The 19,954-nt window shown below is 45.4% G+C and overlaps 1 protein-coding gene across 1 annotated transcript; it reads right to left on the bottom strand.

Annotated features, from left to right (window-relative positions):
- Positions 1 to 1,387: 1,387 nt before the first annotated feature.
- On the bottom strand, positions 1,388 to 16,726 carry LRP11 (LDL receptor related protein 11). Its single transcript, XM_015858115.2, has 7 exons — positions 16,167 to 16,726; positions 12,674 to 12,837; positions 10,195 to 10,336; positions 8,754 to 8,879; positions 7,819 to 8,031; positions 3,185 to 3,286; positions 1,388 to 2,908 (listed from the first exon to the last, which is right to left on the bottom strand). Exons 1-7 carry the CDS (start codon positions 16,723 to 16,725, stop codon positions 2,754 to 2,756), a joined length of 1,461 nt encoding a protein of 486 aa, XP_015713601.1. The 5' UTR covers position 16,726; the 3' UTR covers positions 1,388 to 2,753.
- Between the last annotated feature and the right edge of the window lie 3,228 nt (positions 16,727 to 19,954).

Here is a 19,954-nt window from a genome sequence, read left to right on the forward strand (position 1 = left end):
CAGGACTTTGCACATCCAAAAAGAAGGCAAACCTGTATAAGAAATGCTGAATGACCACAAATGTGTCCGTTTTCAGTTTGTTAATGCAGCACATGGCAGCAGTTCCCAAGTCTGGTGTGTAAGTGCAGTTGTGTGGTGCTTCTTGGGAGTTTCTTGCAGTGGAAACCAGCGTGTTTGGAGAGCAGGTTCTCACTGGGCCTGTGAGTTCTGTGTGTGTGCAGTGTTGTTTCCACCTGCCTTCTGTGGCTGAGGGCAGCTGCCTGGGCCTCCCAGTGGTAGAATTGTAGGCTTTTCCTTCTAAATACAGGGCTGCTGGTGGTTATGGGCACTGCTGATCCCATGCAGTTGTGGGGAACAACATGGCTGAAGGAAGTTGTTCCGAATTTAAGTGTTGTCAGTGCATCTCCTTTGTGCATTAGGAACTAGAAGGTATGAAAAACTATGTTAACATTTCCTGCTCTAAAAAATCGCCTAAAAGTGGGTTTACATGTTTTGAAACCTATAAAAGCTCATTTCTGCTATGGCTTTCTGTGGTGGCTCAGTGCTTGCAGGCTGCTCTGTGCTCCAGAGGTCCAGAACAGCATTCAGTGCCCCGCGGGTGTTTCTGTTGTATTGGACATGTACTCATAGCTCTGTGTTCTTGCATCCTACTCGAACTAACTACCAGTTGGAAAAATATATGGTGAATGTAATTCTACACATCATTCCCTCCCCCAGATATTCCCTGTTTACAGATACTTTTGCCTTTTCTTACTTTGGTCACTGATTGTTTTTTTTCTTTCACATTAATCACCATGTATTAATTGCCTCTGTGATCTGACAGCTCTCTCTGAATCTTTTCTAGTTATTTTCCCATTGCTTGTACTATTTCAGCTTTTGCCACTAGAAAGCAGAACAATGGGTTCCTGATGTGGGGAGGCCTTTGTGTTGTGTTGCATTTGTGCTGCCCTGTTCCCTACCTCCTGCCTGCCATGTGCAGTTTGGACTGGAACTTTATGCTTTATTTAGGGTTTAAAAACAAGTGGAGCTGTCTGTCTCGGCACTCTTGTTTTGCAAATGTGCTTCTGGAACTTACGTGTATATAAGTTTGTCTGAAAGGCAGTGCTGGGAAATGGACCCAAAGCAGGTGTGCTGCATGGCTCAAGCCTTGCTCTTGATGCTGGCAGTGGCTAAAGAGGGGAGCTCTGTCTCTTCTCAGCCTTCCTGCAACAAAATGTCCCTACAGTTCCCCCGTACCACACATCCCAGTTTCTTTTAAGGCCACTTCATAGAGGCTGTTCTACACGCTTCTGTCTGCCAACAGTATCATACTATTGTGCTATCCTACCTGCTGACAGGAAGGTAAGAACATGTAGCTGGTAGCTGAAGGTAAATTCACTGCAATAAATGTATGAATAAAATAGGTTTATTAGAGCTATTTTCCATAAAGTAATCAGGACTGAGCAACTCAAAGAACTATTTGTATACCATGGCAGTATTCTCGTAGACTTGAAGATACTGAAGTAAAAAGACGACATACAAAAAGATGCATGCCTCGTCTTGCCTCCATTTCTATTGGGACCTATGATGAATGCAACATCCTTGGACAGTCAAACAAAGTAGACAGCATGGTGTCTATATATATATGTGTATATATAACATGTACTGTACACAGTTTACTGTTAACACGTCTGAAGTTCACTCACACATACTGATTACTTGCTCTAATTCTATGAGAATTTTGCTGGGATGGGGACACGTTGCTGAAGCCTTCAAGCTTTGCAGGGAGCTAAGAATGAACCAGCACGGATCCCTCACTGTGGGGGGAGCACAGCCGGGTTTTAATCACTGCCAGAAGCGTCAGTCTCACTGACTGTGCCCATCTGCCTAGAATTAACTTTGGTTTTTACTCAGCAGAATACCAGTGCTGCTAACCTGTTTGTATAGCAAGGCTGGGGCTGGTGCCTTGAAGAACAGCCGCTGCCCAGTGCTTTTTCACGGGGTGGAGCACGTTGAGCTGCGGGTGCAAAAGGCTGAAATCTGCCATATGGGGAAAGATGCAGCTCTGGGATCACATACAACAGGCTGTTGGGCACTGGTAAGTCCCAGCTTTGAGTACTTGCCTTTTTCATTTTAGCATTTAGTAAGCATGACTTTGTAAGCTGCTCAGAGGTTTAAACTACAAATGAAAAATGCGTTCCATTCCTTAGATACCAAATGTCAATACAAATGCTGGTGCTTAGATGGCAATTGCTTTTAGTTAACAAAGCAAAACAATTTGTTTTTTATGATAACATTCCAAGTGTCAGAGGTGGAAAGTGCGTGGATCCATCTCTGCTGGATGGTACACTCATGTTGGTCCACAGCATCCCAGTACCCAGTGCAGAGCGTGCTGTTTGCAGCAGGGTGGTGACAAGCTGCCCTCTATCCCTGCTAATGCTACGGGGACCTGCTGGCCTTGGCTGCCCCAGTGCTCTGGCCCTAGGGCCCTGGTAGCCATGGGGAGGACGAGGGCATCCCAAGTCCCCTGGGGGATTCTCCACCTCGTGGCATCTTCTACAGCCAGCTGGAGCTACCCTCTGGAGCCTGAACGCTTCTGAATACAGGCACCCACCCACATCTGTATTCATCACTGAAGGGGGGAGAACATGTTTCCTTACCGTGGAAGCTTCTTCTACATTTGAAACTTAGCTAAAGATTTTGGTCCTTTTTTAGAGGCAGAGGTTCATGGACACAAGAGAAAGGGGAGAAAACAACAGACCTAACTCTGATTTTTAGAGATACATCCCGTTGATGAGGTAATCGGACTCCTCAGATGTAATGGGTCGAGCTTTTTTAAGCTTCTGTCTCACCAAACGCAGTCTGCAAGCAACCATAAGTAGCAGTAAAGCAGTGATGGCCAAACCTAAGGCCAAAGGTAGTACAGCACCTACAAAAAGGGTAAGAGAGATTATGCTTAATACCATGAAGAAACAGTAGAGGAAGAACTCAGATTTTTGTATAAAAATAAAGCTGGCCTATCAGCTTGGTGATAACGTTTGGTGCAGCTCACACTGAGAAACTAAAATGCGTGATCACGTGTGCTGAGAATGGTTCAGAGCATGGAAGCACACTGTTCAACTCTTGACTGTAATACCTGGGTCTGTGTTATCTGACTGACAAATTCTGATGTAATTCAAAATGACCTCATGTGGTCAGAACTCACCTGTTTCTGGGACTGGACGACCATCTCCGAGCTGATCTCTCTTTGGCACGATGACGCCATTTCCATTTTTATCATTTGTTTTTTTCCCTGAGGAGCTGTTATCTGCATAAAGTCAAGCAAAACAAGTGAAAACTGATTTGAATCTTTGAAATGATGTGAAGTTCATTTTTAGCGTCACAAACCACACAGTGCATTTCAACCGCTGAAGAAAAAAGATGTAAATTCTTCTTTTCTAATATTTTCGTAACAGGGTATGGAACAATCGATATGAGCTAAAGCACACTAAAAGCACTTGCATACAGCTGAAAATGAGGCTGTTCCAAGTTATGTTACCTTCGTCCTTTTAGCTTATAAAGCGGGTAATATATAGCTGCTCAAACTACCTTAATTTTGCCTGCTATCTGCCGTGCAGAGAGGCAGAACTGAAGTTCTTGGAGGACACAAAAGTATGTTGGGAAAACATTTCAAAGATGATGAACTAGTCCCAGCTGCGCATGGAAGAGAGGGCGCAACACAACATTGTTTGTAACAACACAAGAGGAGAGCAGACACTTTGCTGCCAAGAAGTGCTTGCCCTGGGAGCAGAGACAACTGCAGTTTTGCTTCATGACAGGCAAAAAGAAATGCAGACAATTTCTTACTCTCACACTGGAGGCCTGAGCTGATAGCTATAGGGCTGCTTAATGCAAGAGTGACAGCTTAATTCAATGCCTTCACAAAAATCAGAGATGTGCCTTTTATATATATATATATATATATTTAATGTAATGATTGTGTTTGGCCCCTTTGGCTGCGATGTGAATATTTCTTGGAAGATTGTTTTCTCTGCAGTGACAAAAGTGGCAATGTTGTGCTGCGTTGTCAGAAAACCATTTAAAGGTGGGTGTTGAAAAGGAAGCGTTTAGTCAGTGAGCTTGAACAGGCAGCTCATCTACCTCCTACCCAACAAGAAAGCAAGAACATTGTCTTATCAGGGTAAGGAGGAAATACAAAAACCTTTCAACTCAAGCCAAAGTTATTCCATTGCTGCAGGTGTGAGGTTAGTACTCATGTCCCCATACTAAGACACAACACAGCCCTCCAGGCTCTGGGTTTTGTTGGGCTGTCATTAAGGCAAAGCGTGTATGAGCACCAACATCACGTGCCAGGAAATGCCTCAGAAATAAGCTACAGTCCTCCTCTTCCTCCTCACCTGAAGGTTTCTTTGAGTTCTGTGGGCATGTGAAAGGATATAAGGGAATGCCAAGTGTAAATTGTGCTGGCTTTAAGGTACCAGTGCTGCGTGTAACTGAGACCAAAACCAGCAGCTGTTTTGCTTCCCTAAATGAATTACATGAATATTTTTCTTCATTTTGGAAATTCCCAGAAGGTATCAGCTTCTTTTTAGAGCCGCTCCTGTCTGTATAACAAGACCAGGTCAGAATGCAAATTTATTTCCCTTCTGTTTGAGCAAGGGTAACATTTAAGCCAACTGCTGGTAAGGATCTTTGGCAAATATACCTAAATGGGAAAAAAGTGGGGAAAAATTGAAAGAGCAGAAAGATAATAGAATCCTTCCAGCTAATCTTGCAGCAGTAAGTTTTGTTAGGATTTAGGGCTATTCCTACAGGACTGGAGGCTATTGAGGGCAATACCATTCAACATCTTATCTGTTCATCAAATAGAACATGGATTTACCCAAACAGGTTTGGGAGCCCGACAGCGCGTGTCTGCACCCATTGGGCAACAGGTGAAAAGGAAGAAGAATGGAAGTAACTTGTGAGATTTTGTCTAGGGAGTGAGAGAAAGGAGAAATAAGTGATAAAAAGTGATGTAACTTTTACATAGTTAGGCTTCTTGCCTGCTTGCTAAAGCACGTTATGTGAGTTTGGCTTTATTTTTACTTTCTCTTTATTTTCTACTCTGTGTCGAGGAAATTGCAGTTTATAGCCCGTTCCAGGTGCCCTAAATTTCAGCTCTAAGTAACAGCTACTGCTGTTCATGCCTCTACAGTGAAAACATGACTAATGCTTGGGCACTCAGTCAAGTGTTGTAATCCCACCCTGAACAGTACTGCAGAACAGCTGGTGTGGGCAGCCTGGAGTGATGCATAGACCCTGTGCCAAGGGAATGCAAAGCTGTTACGGTGATTTATACACTCGAGTTCGCTATGCTGGCAAGTGAAAATCTTCAGGCTTCCTATGAATTTAACCTGTCAACAATGAGCATGATGGCTAGAACGGCTGGTGATGCTTAGAACCTGGTTCATTGCTGCAACTAATTTTTTATTGAATTCATTTACAAGTGCAGTAGTGCCAAACACTCATTTTGGCTGGAGAGCTTCCCTGGGAATTGATGCCAGGGCACTTTGGAGGCAGCCATGCAGAACTGCTGTGCTGGCCTTTGGAGGAGATGCAGTCAGGGTTACCTCACTCTGGAGGTATGTCTGCAAAGGGAAAGGACTCCTTGATTGACATAAAATTCCTCTTCCTGCATCCACTCCAACTATGGAATAAAATATTTGGTCTTCTAGCTTGGATGAAAGTAAATCATGAGTCTGTTAGAAAAGACTCTGCACTTGGCTCCTAAGGTAGGCTCTGTGTTGGACTTAGCATTCCCCTGGAGTCACACTGCTGTAAAGGAACCTCACTGGAAATGCAGGCATGCAGAATAGGGATCATCCATTGTCAACAGTGAATGACCTTTTATTTTTATAACTCCACTGTTACTAAATCCCATGCTAAGTCAGGTAGAAGTTTTAGATAGTCCTTACCTTGCACTTGTACATTTTCACATTTTATATCAAAGTGTAACTCTTTACCAAAAAACCGTACCAAATCAGAGCCAAATTTGAGGGTCTAGTGGAGCAAAGAAAGCAGGTTGAGGGAAACTGGGAACAGTAAAATTATTAGGAGGATAAGGCGTTCTGGAATAAATTTCCCATATTACTATTCTCCTGTACAGAATCACTTAATTTAGGGGTTGGAAGAGATCTCTGGACGTCATCCAGTCCAACCCTCTGCTTAAGCAGGTTCCCTACAGCATACAAGCACAGTGGCTATCTGACTTTCAGCAATCGCTGGCTTAAATATACATACATGCCTTCAGAAAGGACCAGCAGTCAGACACCCAGTGGAATGTGTGCACCACTAAGAGAGGGTTTTGACTTCTGCTTTCCACTCTTGTTATTCTAAGCCAAATCAACCATCCTTCAGGCTACCTTCAGAGCAAGAACAGTGCAAGTTACTGTGCAAAGGTCAGACACTGAAATGACGGCATAGAGGCATCACTCTTACGTGAACTTCTGATTATAACATTTGATTGAAATATTTGATTATAGGTTGCCAAGCTTAGTGACCTCAATTTAGTTTACACGAGCCCAGTGGCTTTTAAGACAGTTAGCAGCTGGCTTTCCAGTAGAGTTTGCAATGCCCTTTGGCAACTTGACCTCTATTTTAGGTAGGCTTGTATCAGGTGTCGCTCAGAACTATGAGAGCCAAACAGGTTTGGGGCAGACTACAGTTTTAACTCACTCTGATAAGGAACAATGTTTTACACTGGCAGAAAAGGTGGGAACACTTGGAAGAATGTATTGCAGTAAGTTTCTAAATGTTCTCTGAAGTAAACAAGTTCTTGTTGATCATTATTTTCACACCCTTTGCAGACTCCACAGATGAAATTCAAGAACCTGAAGATACAAGTGTGAACCAGGGAAGTGCCCTTTGTGAGAGCCAGCAGCAGAGGGCACTAAGCACTGCTGTTTTAAGAAGAAAATAATAGGCTGCATCCCAAGAAGCAAAGATCTGCCCAAACACTGAAGAAATAGAAGTGGGAGGTCTTGCACTTATTTAAGGCTCCGCACACTGATCTGCTTTCATTCAATTGCCATTTCAGGTCATTTAATTTACCAGCAGGAACCACCTGTATTTTGGCTGCCTTAAAAGACACACCAATTTCATTGCAGCTTCTGGAGCTCTACCAAGGCAATGTTTGATGACTGGTGCCCGTAATCTCACTATACAGTGACTCACAACGGGCCTGCATCCAGTAGGGAGAATACTACTGGGGACTTGGGGTTGTTTGCTACCAAAGACCAAACCTACTCTGTAGTGATGAAAGATTTCTCCTTCCTTGGAGGTACAACTCAGAAAAAAGTGCCCATAATAATCAAGATATGACTTCAATGAAAAATAAACAAGCAAACAAACAAAAATCATAAAAACCAACCATCAGTTAGCACCAGAAGAGATACAGTTACTTTCACTCAGGCTGAATAGTGCTTTGTTACGTTTTGCTGAAGGTACCATGCTACAAATAAAACATCAGTTTACACAGATGAACCTGTGGAGGACAGAGCTTATATTTAGCTCACTGCATGTTTTGCTCCTTAGACTGTATTTTTTGTGTGTGGCATTTCTGCATTTAAGCTTTCTCTTTGCATTTTGCATCTAGTAAGAAGCAGACTTGAAAATTATAAATCAATACCCTCTGGTAATTTCCCTATTGCAAGCTTCTTTGGCTTCTTTTTCTTTTTTTCTTGCAAAAGTTTTCTCTCAAGCAGACACCCGAAGCCAGTTTAATTTAGATTAGGGTAATAGATATTTTCTTCCTCAAGATAGGGTGACTTATTGAAACCAATGCTTTTCAGTTCTTACCTGGCACAAATCCACTGTTTTGTGGTTTTGGTCCCTGAGAAAGCGATTGGTTGGACAGGTCTGCATCCAGTGAAATGAGCAGTTGATTTCTGACAGTGGCTTTCAGGGTGTTTTCTGCAGATAAGTTCTCGTCTGTTTTGTCTGTCAGTCCTATGGTCCTTTGCTGAGTAGTGCTGAGGGCTGAATGAGTCACTGTCTTCCGTCCTGGGCTGACTGTGTTAATAGAATCAAAGACCAAAATTGTTATATTCTGATGGAGAACTCTGCAAGTCTACCTCAAGAGGTAGACTAAACAACTTCACTAGGTTCAAACATATGACAAAACATGAGTTCCATACACTGAGCACATTACCACTTGCCCAAAGTCAGCTATAGAGCAAGAATATACCCATGAACTCTAAAGTGGAATCCAGCAACTGTCATATCCACGAGCATGGTTAGCCATCATGACAGACGGTTAACCCGCTGATGATTTTTGTTCACTCTGCTGAGCACAGGCAGATGAAGGGGGCGAATAATGAAAACTAACAGAACAACAATGACACAACTGTTTCCCCTGTGTGCTCAAATATCCAGCATTTCACATTCGAGTGAGGGACTGAGCTGCACTTTGAAGCGTACCTCTGAGATGCTCATTCAGATCAAGACAGAAAGAACAAATCTTTTCAGTTTTGAAAACTAACTCAAAATCTGTCATTTGGAGACCTCTGATCATTTTTATATACGCTGAAAGAAAATGGAATTGATTTCTGAGCATCTGCTGTATGTGGACCTAAATCTTTCTCACATATTATATCCAATGAGTGGTTCCATGCTGGTACCAAGCTGCTTGTTCACGAGAGGAGAAACCATGGAAGGGGCCATCATTTCCTTTTGTTTGTACAGTCTGCAGTGAGTTCCACACTCAGTGTTATCCCGTGTGGATAGAGACTTACGGTTCTGGCAGAAAGTTTCATCGGAGCCATCGGGGCACTGTTTCACTCCATCGCAAGCAAATGTGATGTCAATGCAGCAACCATCATCACAGATAAACTGGTAGCGAGAGCAAACCCCGACACAGGCTGTTGAGAAACAATGTTCAAATTACCAAAAGCCAAATCCAAACAGTAAGTAATGAGTCAATGACTAAAATCTGCAGTACCAAGGAAAACCCCAAGCCTCCTCCCAACAGCAGTGCATTTCATCACTTTGTAAAGCACTATCAAATTCAGTGTTGGATTACGGTTCTAACAGCAAACCAATTTGCATAAGCAACTGACAGCCTTTGGTTTTCATACTGCTATGCACCACAGCCACAACATTAAACCTCAGCACTGCTAATGAAAGTATGGCAGGAATGCATGAATATGTGTAAATCCCCCAAATCATACTCTGGAAATGCATCTCATTAACTTCAGTCCTAATAACAGTACAGGTCCTGTGTGCATTGAGGCACTGAGCACTGGTTTAGCTGTGGGAGTAGTGCTTGAAGTGCAAGCATAACTGGGGGACCAGGAACAAAACAAAAAGCAAATCCTTTACATGTTCCACTCAAGAGATGCCACAGATGCTCAAAGCAAAAAAATAAAGAAATCAGCAAACTTCTCTGTCTGTTTTTGCTGAATTAAGCATTAATGAATAGGATTCTATTGCCCATTACTAGAGCACAGATATTAAACAGATCTGTAAGAGGTTTTTCATAATGCCTATTTATTGCCACTGGGACAACACTCTCATGCACTGATATTGCAGTGGTGCAGAGCTTTCACTGGGTCAACTGAACACATTCATGATGCCAGTTTACCCTTTATGCTGTAGCAGCAGATCTGTACTAGCATCCTGCTAATTACAACATAATTAGAAGTTATTACATTAAAGAGCCCCAAACTGACAGCCACTGAAATCTGCCTTCTTTTCTACCTTTTAAGTTTTTAAATGTTTCTCAAGCTCAGAGTTTAAAAAATGGTGGGTCACTTCTAGGTTTGCTTTCCACAATAACATAAGGCTTCACTGTTTAACAAACATTACATGGTAAAGCTGAAGTGCATTGGGTCTTCCCTATAGCACAAGCCCTGTCCTGTCCCATACCTCTCTTGACCACACAACAAGCAGTTACAGTATGTCTGATGGCATATGACAGTCTTTCCAACCCTACCTGCTTATCAGCAATATAAGTATGAATGTTTAAAAGCTTGAAGTATTACTGCACTAACAAACGTGATGTTTGCTTCTTCAATTTGAAACAACTCAACATGGAAAGAGATGTTATTATACAACAAATAGGGGTGAAATAATATGATGGAAACAGAGAATAAGATTTCTGCCTCCATCAAGACCCTTGCTCTGAGCAGCATATCCTGGCTGTCATATGGGCAAAGGCTACAGTCAGTTTCTCACCTACTGCAGAATGAGGCATGGGAAGAACAGTCACGGAGATGTTATCCATGCTCCGCTGACCAGCGGTGTCTGTCACGGTGAGCTGGAAAATGTATGTGCCTTCCTGAAGATGAGACAGCTTCAGCGTTCCTGGCTGTGGTACCTGGCAAAAGAAACAGTGAACAAATATGGGACTGGAGTAGAGCAGAGCAGAGCAAAATAGAGTGAAACATGATACAGTACAATATAATGCAATGCAATAGCTCAGTAGGAAGGGACCTTCAGAAATCCGTTCCAGCTGTCTGACCACTTCAGGGCCAATCAAATGTTAAACTATATTATTGAGGACATTGTCCAAATGCCCTCTGAACACTGACAGCCATGGGTCACCCATCACCCCACTAGGAAGTCTGCTCCTGTGCTTGACTACACAGTAAATAAATCTTTTCTTAATGTGCAGTCTGAACCTACCCCGGTGCAATTCTGTGCCATTGCCTCATGTTTTACAAGTGGTGATCAGGAAGAAGAGACCAGCATCTCTCTCTCTTTCTCCTCCTCATGAAATTGTAGGCAGCAATGGCTTCACTGCTCTCTACAATAAAGGATCTGTCTACAACTTGTAGGGCTAGGTCTATATTATTTCTACGCAATGTTTTTCACACAAAGGGAATTGGAATTTGTATGTTAAATACATTAAAAGAGTCCTAGGCCTACCTTTATAAAGGTGTATATTGATTAATTCATTTTTTAATTCCAGGAAGTTAATTTCCTAACACGAAATTTCTTTCCATCTGTGTTTACTGAAACGTACTGTAATCTCAGCTTTCTATTGATTACCTCCTTTGGATGGATATGACACTGCAGAGTGTTTATTGTATTACAGAACTAAATATGCTCAGAAAGGCATCTGCTGTCCTTCGCCATGACGGCTGGGAGAGCAAGTGTGGTATTTAAAACCCATGAACTGCAAAGTGCAGCTCTCTTCTCAGTGCAGTTCCAAAGAAGCACAGCTGTCTTCAGAACACGCCATCCCTGTGCTTTCCTTTGTATCTCCAATCTGCCCTGAAGGATGCCTGACTGTACCTGCTTTGTTCCAAACTTTGGCTCAAAACAGAACTTTCCAGATAATCAGCATTAAAAAAAGCCAACAATCACCCACAGCTGCCACAGAGTTTCTCAGCTACATCTAATCAATCATCTCAGCAACCTGAGAAGCACAATATCCTTAAGCTAAGAAGTCACAATACAAAAAAAACAACAAACCAAAACAAAAAAACCACTGTCTTTTCTCTACAATACGATAAGAGCTCTTTATAGCAGTCTTTCCATGTCAGCTACTTTCTGTTTACTTTTGGTACTTAACTACAAAGCAACAGGTGCCAGTTATCATAAATAAACACAATCCCATTTTCCCTGGCAGCTGCGGTTTCATGTACAGTCTACTAAGAATAGATCACAAGAAATCCACCGGCATCAAGACGACAACGAAAGCACCGAGGATAACAAACTGAATGCGTATGAATGATCACAGCTATCCACGGATCTCTAAAAATAAAGCTGCAAAGGACAACCATCAGGGTATGTACCTGTGGGAGAAATCCCTGCTCATTTGAACACAACAGTATGAGCACAATGGAAAAGCATCTGTTTAATCAGAGGCCTCTCGAAGTTGTTTTTATGTATTAAATATGAAGAAATCACCGAGATGAATGTGAGAATTTTACAGGTTTAAATAAATAAACAACTGGTCTCTGTTTAAGGACCTTACAAACAGGCAGAAGACTTATGGTGGCTCTTGGATATCGGACTGTTCCTGTTGCTGGTCCTGTCCTGTTTAAACTCTTCCTATCCATCAGCAGCATCTCAGCAACAGTGATGTCTATGGCACACACCCTTTTAACGGTGTGCCCTGAACACCACAGCCTGTGCTCGGGCTGTGAGTTGGCACTCTGGGTTTGAAGCATTTCTCCTTTCCTTTTCTGCTGCTCCTATAGGAGCTGTAAACAAGGATAGAATGGAGAATCCCTCTCCTGACGGTTAATTTTAAGCTGAAACCCAATTGCAGGTATAATAGAATAGGATCTCGTGATATCTTACAAGGTCTATATCACACATTTCCTTGCAGTTTTTCCACAAGCACTGCTGGTGAAAATACCTTGTTCGTTTCACTAACTGAATTATTGAAGCGTCTCTAACCTGGATCAGATAGGCTGAAAAACAAGTTCAGTGAGAACAAACAACAAGAAAAGAAAGCGAAGCTGAAACATGATGCAACATCGGAACCTACACATTTGCTGCTGATTGTTACATGCCACACTGGATACAGATGAACTACAAAACCCACAAGAAATAAAAGTCCAGGCTGTGCTGTCTTCCTAATCCTGGTGCTTGTTAGCCATACTCATTCAAACACAATATTTTTAGCCCTACATTTAAACCTGAGCTACACTGAATACAACGACCTGCAAATAACTGGCTACATGTGCGGTTCCATGTGTACCTTCATTTCAACAGATGAATCACCTTGCAGCAACGTCCATTCATACTGCACAATTCCGTGGTCGTCTGAACTTTCGCGACCATCCAAAATCACCCAGTCGACAGGTGACTGCAGCACAAGATCTTGTCCCGCTTTGCACACTGGAGGCTCATCGAATTCTTCTTCTTCAAATTAAAAGGAAAAAAGAGAGAGGCTTAGTCATTCATCAAAGGGAATTCAGTAAGTATTTACATAAAACATATTTCTCTCTTGGTTAAGTTATTGATTCACCACTGTGCAAGACAAACACTACTCAGCACTCAGCAGCAATCTTCCCAAGTCTCATGGGAAGACCGTGCAGTTAAACCACCTCAGCACATCTGCATCTGCTCACTGAGCGTGCTGTCAGATGGCGCTCCAATGCTGCCCTCCAAACTTAGTGCAGGTTGAAGAAGAAAAGCTCTTCAAAAGCTAAGCTTTGACTAAGGAAACAAACTCATGTCTTCTCATTGAAACAAGCGTATATATTTTGGTTCACATCTTCAGGAAATAGCTGTTACCTTGCAAGCAGGTGGCGTGGAAATCCTTCCCGTGGGTAGTTCCACCCAATCAGGACAAAAGCTTTTCAGGTTAGGCTAAGAAAGCTCGCAGCCTAGAATGCCAATGGTATCCTGGGTTCCATCAAAAGAGGGGTGGCCAGCAGGGTGAGAGAGGTGATTGTCCCCCTCTGTTCTGCCCTCATGAGACCCCATCTGGAGTACTGCATCCATGTCTGGGGCCCCCCAATACAAGGAAGATGTGAGGCTTTTGGAGAGGGGCGAGAGGAGGGCCACAAAGATGATCCAAGGGCTGGAGTACCTCTCCTATGAAGACAGGATGAAGGAACTGGGCTTTTTCAGCCTGGAGAAGAGAAGGCTGTAGGCAGACCTCATTGCAGCCTTTCAGTATTTAAAGGGAGTTTATAAACAGTTTTTGACTGAGAGAGTGGTGAGGTGCTGGAACAGGTTGCCTAGGGAGGCTGTGGATGCCTCATCCTTGGACGTATTTAAGGCCAGGTTGGATAGGGCCCTGGGCAATCTGATCCAGTACTTCATCTAGTGGCTGGCAACCCTGCCTGTGAGATACATGTTAGAAATTAATGATCCTCGAGGTCCCTTCCAACCCAAGCCATTCTATTATTTCTAAGAAAGCACATGGTACCTAAAGGGAAACAGCCTGAGAAATGCGGCTTAAGTCATTTGTCTGCAGCATTCAGGAGGTGCAGGGAAGAGAGGGATATGATCTAGTTCTATACATCAGCATTCTATACTCTAGCCACAAGATCTTATCTTTTTGCAATTCCCTGACCAGCTTTCATTCATTCTCTGAGCACAGTGTATTCCTGGCACACTGAAGTGGCACAGTGCTTTCTGGTCTTTGCTCTCTGCTTCCATGCAAGCAATCCACACAGCTCACTTCTTCAAACTACACCAGATTTACTGAAAATAGAACTTTCAGGCCTAATTATCTGCAGGAGACATCTTCCTTCCATTATTCATGAGGATGAACACGCAACAGTCAGAGTATAGAACAAGTTGAGTGAAGAAAGTAGATGCAAAGAGCATTGACGCTCACCTCTGAAAAGCAACTCCTAAACCCATGCCTGTAAATCCTCTCCTTGGGTAGAGCTGCATGAGGAAAGACAAGGTGTTTGCTACCAGGGTGGGGATCTGCCTGGCATGCACTCCTGCCCAGTCTCAAGAACCTGCCCAAGTAATGGTACACATTACTGCCACTGACAGAAGAACAGACCCTCTCTCTATTGCTTTTCTCTAAGACACTCTAATGAAACCTTCAAAGAAAAACAGATGAAACCAAAACCAGAAAATTCCAATGCAAGTGCCTTAACACAGGAAAATGTACAAATAACTTAAAACAGAATCTGATATAAGAAAGTATGAAACAGTTCTTAGTGCTCCAGCTGGCACAGGAAGCTTTGCCTAATGTTTACACACACAGTTTTCAGAACCAAGGATGTTTAAAAAGCACCACTTAGGTGCAAAAAAAATACAGTTCCTAAACACCAACAGTGTGGTGCCAGGGGAACTCTTATTTGGTATCTATGAATTATTCAAAGTTTTTACAAGTTATTCACTTTACTCATCATTGTCCAAAGAGGATAATGATTCTGACTGACCTGGGGCTGAAACAGCACTGCTCGCTCCTCTGCCTCCTAGCTGGGAAATGTTTGTGTGCCACCTTCTGCTTTACACGACTTGATGTTTTCCCTTCTAACTCTAAGAAAGAGCCCTGTCAAAATGCAAGACAAAAGTACGACTGCCAGACTAAAGAAAAAATTGATCTGAGAGGGACTGTAGCATGGAATAGGGCAGCCCCATGATCTGAAAGGAGCTGTGACTTTATAAGCAACTCCTTCTTCATAAGCAGGGGGAACACAATAGGCTTGATTTGAAGGTCTTTAACACAAACAAAACCAAACTGCCATAGCGATTGCCATACCCTACTGCTCAGAAATACTTCTGAATTACAGGGACACCATATTCATGGACAGGCGTTGGTTTGGGACTATCAAAGAGAAACAGAAAACCCAACACCACAGTACTGTGAAAGAAACGAGCAGGTAAAGCACGATCCCCCAGTGACATAACATCCTGAAACCAAAGATAATTTCCCCAATTCAACCATGTGGTGACATAAGGGAAAAGACATCCATCCTCATCACGTTGTCCAGATTAATTTTCAGTGTAATTTAAGACTGCAGCGGTAACATGATATCAAACGGCTAAATAATTTCATCTTAATTTTATTTATCTTTCCTGGTTTATGTCACGGCTGGCAGATGTTTGAGGAGAAGCTCATTCTCTTTTGTGGCTCTGCTTCAGCTCCGACTTAATTGCATGGAGGAGTCATAATCTCCTGCCTCTGATACCGCCTGCAGGGCAGACTCCTAAATAAACCCAACAGGACACGCAGCAATTTGCAAGAGTTCAGATGCAACCATTCAACAACGGAACGTATTTGCAATGAGGCCGGACAGAGCACAGGCTCTATTGATCAGATGTTAAGAAATCGACTTCATGCTTCCAGATACAGGGCTGTTTGCACTGACAGGGTTTTGCTTTGGATTGTTCTCAAATACCCTTCAGGGCTGATCAAGCCGCTGCTCTTCTCGTGGCCTGGACACAGATCTCCCACGCTACCTCCAGTCTATGTGAGAAACCACGTCCCCTCCCTCAGCCTGACCCCGGCAATATAAAAAGGCTTAATCCTAGATCGGGCGTGCGGGAAACGTGCGCAGTGCGGTCCCTCTGGGGCTCCACACGGGCAGCCCCGCGGCCCTGCCGTGCCCTCACACCCGGGCTCCCCCCGCCCCGTCCCGTGGGTGCAGGTGACGCTGCCGGCGGCCGCCGCCATTTCCGCGCTCGTGTCGCCGCTGCCCCCGCACGAATCCGAAGCCATCTTGGCGAGGCCCCCGCCCGCGATCTCCGCGTCCTCTCCGCGCGGCGTCCCTTACCCGTTGGCAGGTCGGGCGGGACGAGGGCCGCCCCGCGGGACGAAACGGCGTCGTCGTCGTGGTGCGGCGGCGGGGCGAGGCGGCTGTAGGTGCTGTAGCCGCGGTGCGGGGCGAAGCGGCAGACGGGCCGGCCGCGGTGCGTGCAGTTGAAGAGGAAGCAGCCCAGCTCCGCCGCCGCCCGCGGCCGTCCCGGCCCCTGCACCACGGCCAGCGTGCAGCGCGGGTCGGCGCAGCAGGCGTCCAGGCACTGCCGCCAGCCCGACGCGCCGCCCGGGGCCCGCAGGAACGTGGCGCCGGCCGCGATGGAGTCCTTGGTGCGGATGATGGAGTCGGGCCTGGCCGAGAAGCCGCCGCTGCCGCCGCACCGCTCTGCGCCGCCCCCCGCCGCCGGCGCCGGTCCTGGCTCGTCCTGCTGCAGCTGCCGGCGGAACTCCTCCAGCAGCGACTCCACGCCCGAGATCTGCGAGCGCAGGTCGGACAGCGGCGCCGCGCTCCGCGCGCCCGGCAGCACGGCCCGCCCGCCCAGCGCCGCCAGCAGCACCAGCACCAGCGCCGCCATGGCCCCAGGCGGCGGCGGCGGCGGCAGCGGCGGGCCCGGCTCCCCCCGCCGGCACCTTCGAGCGCGGCGCGGGGAGACGCCTGCCCCGCCCGGCTGGCTGGCACGGCGCTGCTCAGCACCCGCCGCCCTGAACAGCTCCGCCGGGCGGGGCCAGCGCGGGGACCGCCCCGCAGCACCCAGCCCCAGCGCGTTGGGCTGCGGGCCACGTGGGGGCTCCGAGCGGAGAGTTGGAGCCGCAGGGGAACGGGAGAGTGGCGGCCGGGTGCTGCCGGCCTGTGTGAGTACGGAGGCGCTGCCGCAGGTACAGCGCTGGGAGCCCCGTCCCCTACTTAGGTAACTGCCCAGGAACCACACATACAGTTTATGGCTTGGATTAGGGTTTTTCACTGAATGATAGAACTGTAGAATGACTCTAATTGGAAGGAACCCACAAGGACTGTTGAATCCAACTCCTGGCTTCACACGGCACTGCCCCAAATCCTTCACTCTTCCTTTGCCCGCAGCTTTACCCCACATCCTTCTTCCCATACCTTTCATCCTCTCATTCTTTACCCTGCACCATTCATCCCATCCCTGCCACCATGTCCTGCACAACAAGGTGACATCCATGACTTTGCAGTGGGATGTGCGTGGGGACATCTGTCTGGGTGAGCCAAGCCCAAAGGTTTTGGGGTAATTGTGAGGGCCCTGTGGTAACCCTAATGATGCCTGGCCATGCTAGCAAAGCAATAACCTCCAGGAGCTATGGGGCTGGAGCTGACTGAGCACAGCTGTGCCTTGTTGGTGGCCCAGGGCAGGGCCTGACCCAAAGGCTCTCAAACTGCTATGAGTCCTGAAGGGCATTGCCGGGAGTTGTTGGAGGTGCTTGGGGGCTTTCTGCCTGGGCAGGAGGCTGCTTGGCTCGCACCCTGATATTTGGGGGTTGGCACAGTGATGGTGCTGGACTTCTACTCTGATTTTTTGGTTGCTGGTTTCTGCTGGCCTCCTTTGCCCTGTGTTTGTTTTTTCTTTTGGAGCCAACTGTCCCTGCCAGGCTCAGAGTTTACTTTGCTGGGACAAGAACAAAGTTGCAGTTCCTGGGCTCTCATGCTTTTTGAGACTGGTGTATGGTGGCTGTTGCAGTTACCCCCACCCTGCTTGCTTTGGAGCTAGTGCAGGGCTATGGCTGGGTTCCCTTTGCTTTTACAAGTCTGCACAGTGCTTTTGCAGACTGGTTTCCACCATCTCTTTGTAGGGAAGCCGGGGGATTTGTGGGTACTGCAGCCCCTCCTGCTTGCAGTGATGGAGGTGAGCAGGCCCCCTAGCCCAGCCCTGGTGTTGCTGGGAGTGAGAAGCAACTCAAGGGGCTGGTTTGTTTGTTTTCTTAAATCTGGATATTTCTGTTAACTTTCTCTGTATTTATTTAATCTCCTGTTAGAGGGTGAGGGCTGCAGTGGGGCCTCTTGCAGTAAGGATCAGCCCAAATGTGTGAGCAGTTCTGACAGCGATGGAACCAAGGAAGCTCTGAGTACTAGAGATCCAGGGGTGTGTGTTCCTTCTCCCACCATGGGGGCTACTTCTGAGTGCCTTCCCCTGGGGGGCTCCAAGGTAGCAGGGATGAAGCAGATACATGAGCAAACTTCCACATGCCTTGGGACTACTTCACATTCAGGTTTGTAGTACTTTTCAGATAGTAGGTATAACAGAACCCTAAGATTTTAGCCCTCCTGCCTTGATAAAGGCATAAGAATGCCTACACTGATCAGACCAATATGATGCCAACTTGATCAGTCAGGATTAAGTATTTTATGCAGTAAGTCTAACTTTCCTTCTAAGGATCTGATAAAGAAGTGGCTCCCTGATGAGGGACAGGCAACAGGATGGAGCAACAAGTGGAAGAGCGTAGCAGGTGGAGGGACAGACATAAATCCTTGATGGGAAGATGGGCAGGGAAATCAGAAGAGCAAGTCTAGAACAGAAAGAGGGGCTGGGACAGAGGCCTGTAGAAAGAAAAAGTATCAACAAAACAGGACAAAGGGATAGAAAGCAGAAAAAGGAGAGAAGAGGAGGATTGAAGGAGAGGCTGAGTAGGACAGAGGGAGAAAGAGAGAGGTGTGGAGCTGGACAGAGATGGAGACATAAATTAAAGGTGTGTTGGGTAGAAAGAGATGCAGGTGGAATAAGAGTACACAGATACATATGGAGGGGAAGGATGGGAAAGACAAGCAGAAGGACAGGGGGCTAGACAGACTGAGGTGGATGAATTAAAATACAAGGTCAGGGAATGGAACACAGTTGTAGTTCATAGTTTCTTTGAAGCAGGCTGGTCAGACAACAGTGCATCTTCTCAATATTGCTTTCCTCTGCATGCTTTGTGGGCTCTCTGAATTTCTGGCAATTGTATCTTTGAGGTTTGGTTTCTTATCAAATATAGCTGAACTGGTCAAAGCATGCAGAAGTTATAGGGGAAGGATCAGCTAGACAGCAAGATAACTTGCTCTTCATTTCACCTGAAAAATCAGACTAAAATACCATGATTCTTATCGCATGGGAGGGCTTTAGAGAGATGATTATTAATGACAGATACTGCAACACACTGGTTTTCCAGATGTGGCACTGATTTTATTCATTTTTCCTCCTGCTCTGCCCTTATACTCTCACATTACTGCTTGTGCTGTCATAACATAAAGCACAAATAAGTCTTGTACAGTAGTTATGATGGCTTAAGTTTGCAGAGGGAAGTAAATGCTCAAGGTTGCCTATTACTTGTCACATCCTCAGTCACCAAAGGGCTTCTCTGTTGGAATAGAAGATCCTGGTTCTTAGTTGGCATCCAGCTGGTATTACAGAATTGCAGAAATGTAGCAGTAGATGTGAAAACAATGAAGTGGTGAATGATGCATTTCAACAGTGGTGACAGTGGGTTACAAGCATAGCATGCAGCTTCTTGTTCATCACTGGTGAAAATGCTGAAAAGTAGTGTTATGAATCTGAAAGTTTTCTGTCAAATAGTGTTATTGTGCTCTTTGTAGCTGCTGTACTTTTCATGGAAATAAATGGGAGGTATTACTTTCAAAGCAACTTGTGCAGCTCATTGAGTGTGTCTCAGATAAGGAATTACAACCTCAAGAAGTAACCTTGAGAGATGTTGCTGCTCAAGGGGAAGATTCTAACATGTAGCCTGATGTACAGGATCTTGCTAGGTGTAAGGGAAACTGTTGATCACAGCCTGAACCTCTGATTAACCACC

This window comes from Coturnix japonica, chromosome 3 (assembly GCF_001577835.2).
Source record: "Coturnix japonica isolate 7356 chromosome 3, Coturnix japonica 2.1, whole genome shotgun sequence".
Taxonomy (NCBI): Eukaryota; Metazoa; Chordata; class Aves; order Galliformes; family Phasianidae; genus Coturnix; species Coturnix japonica.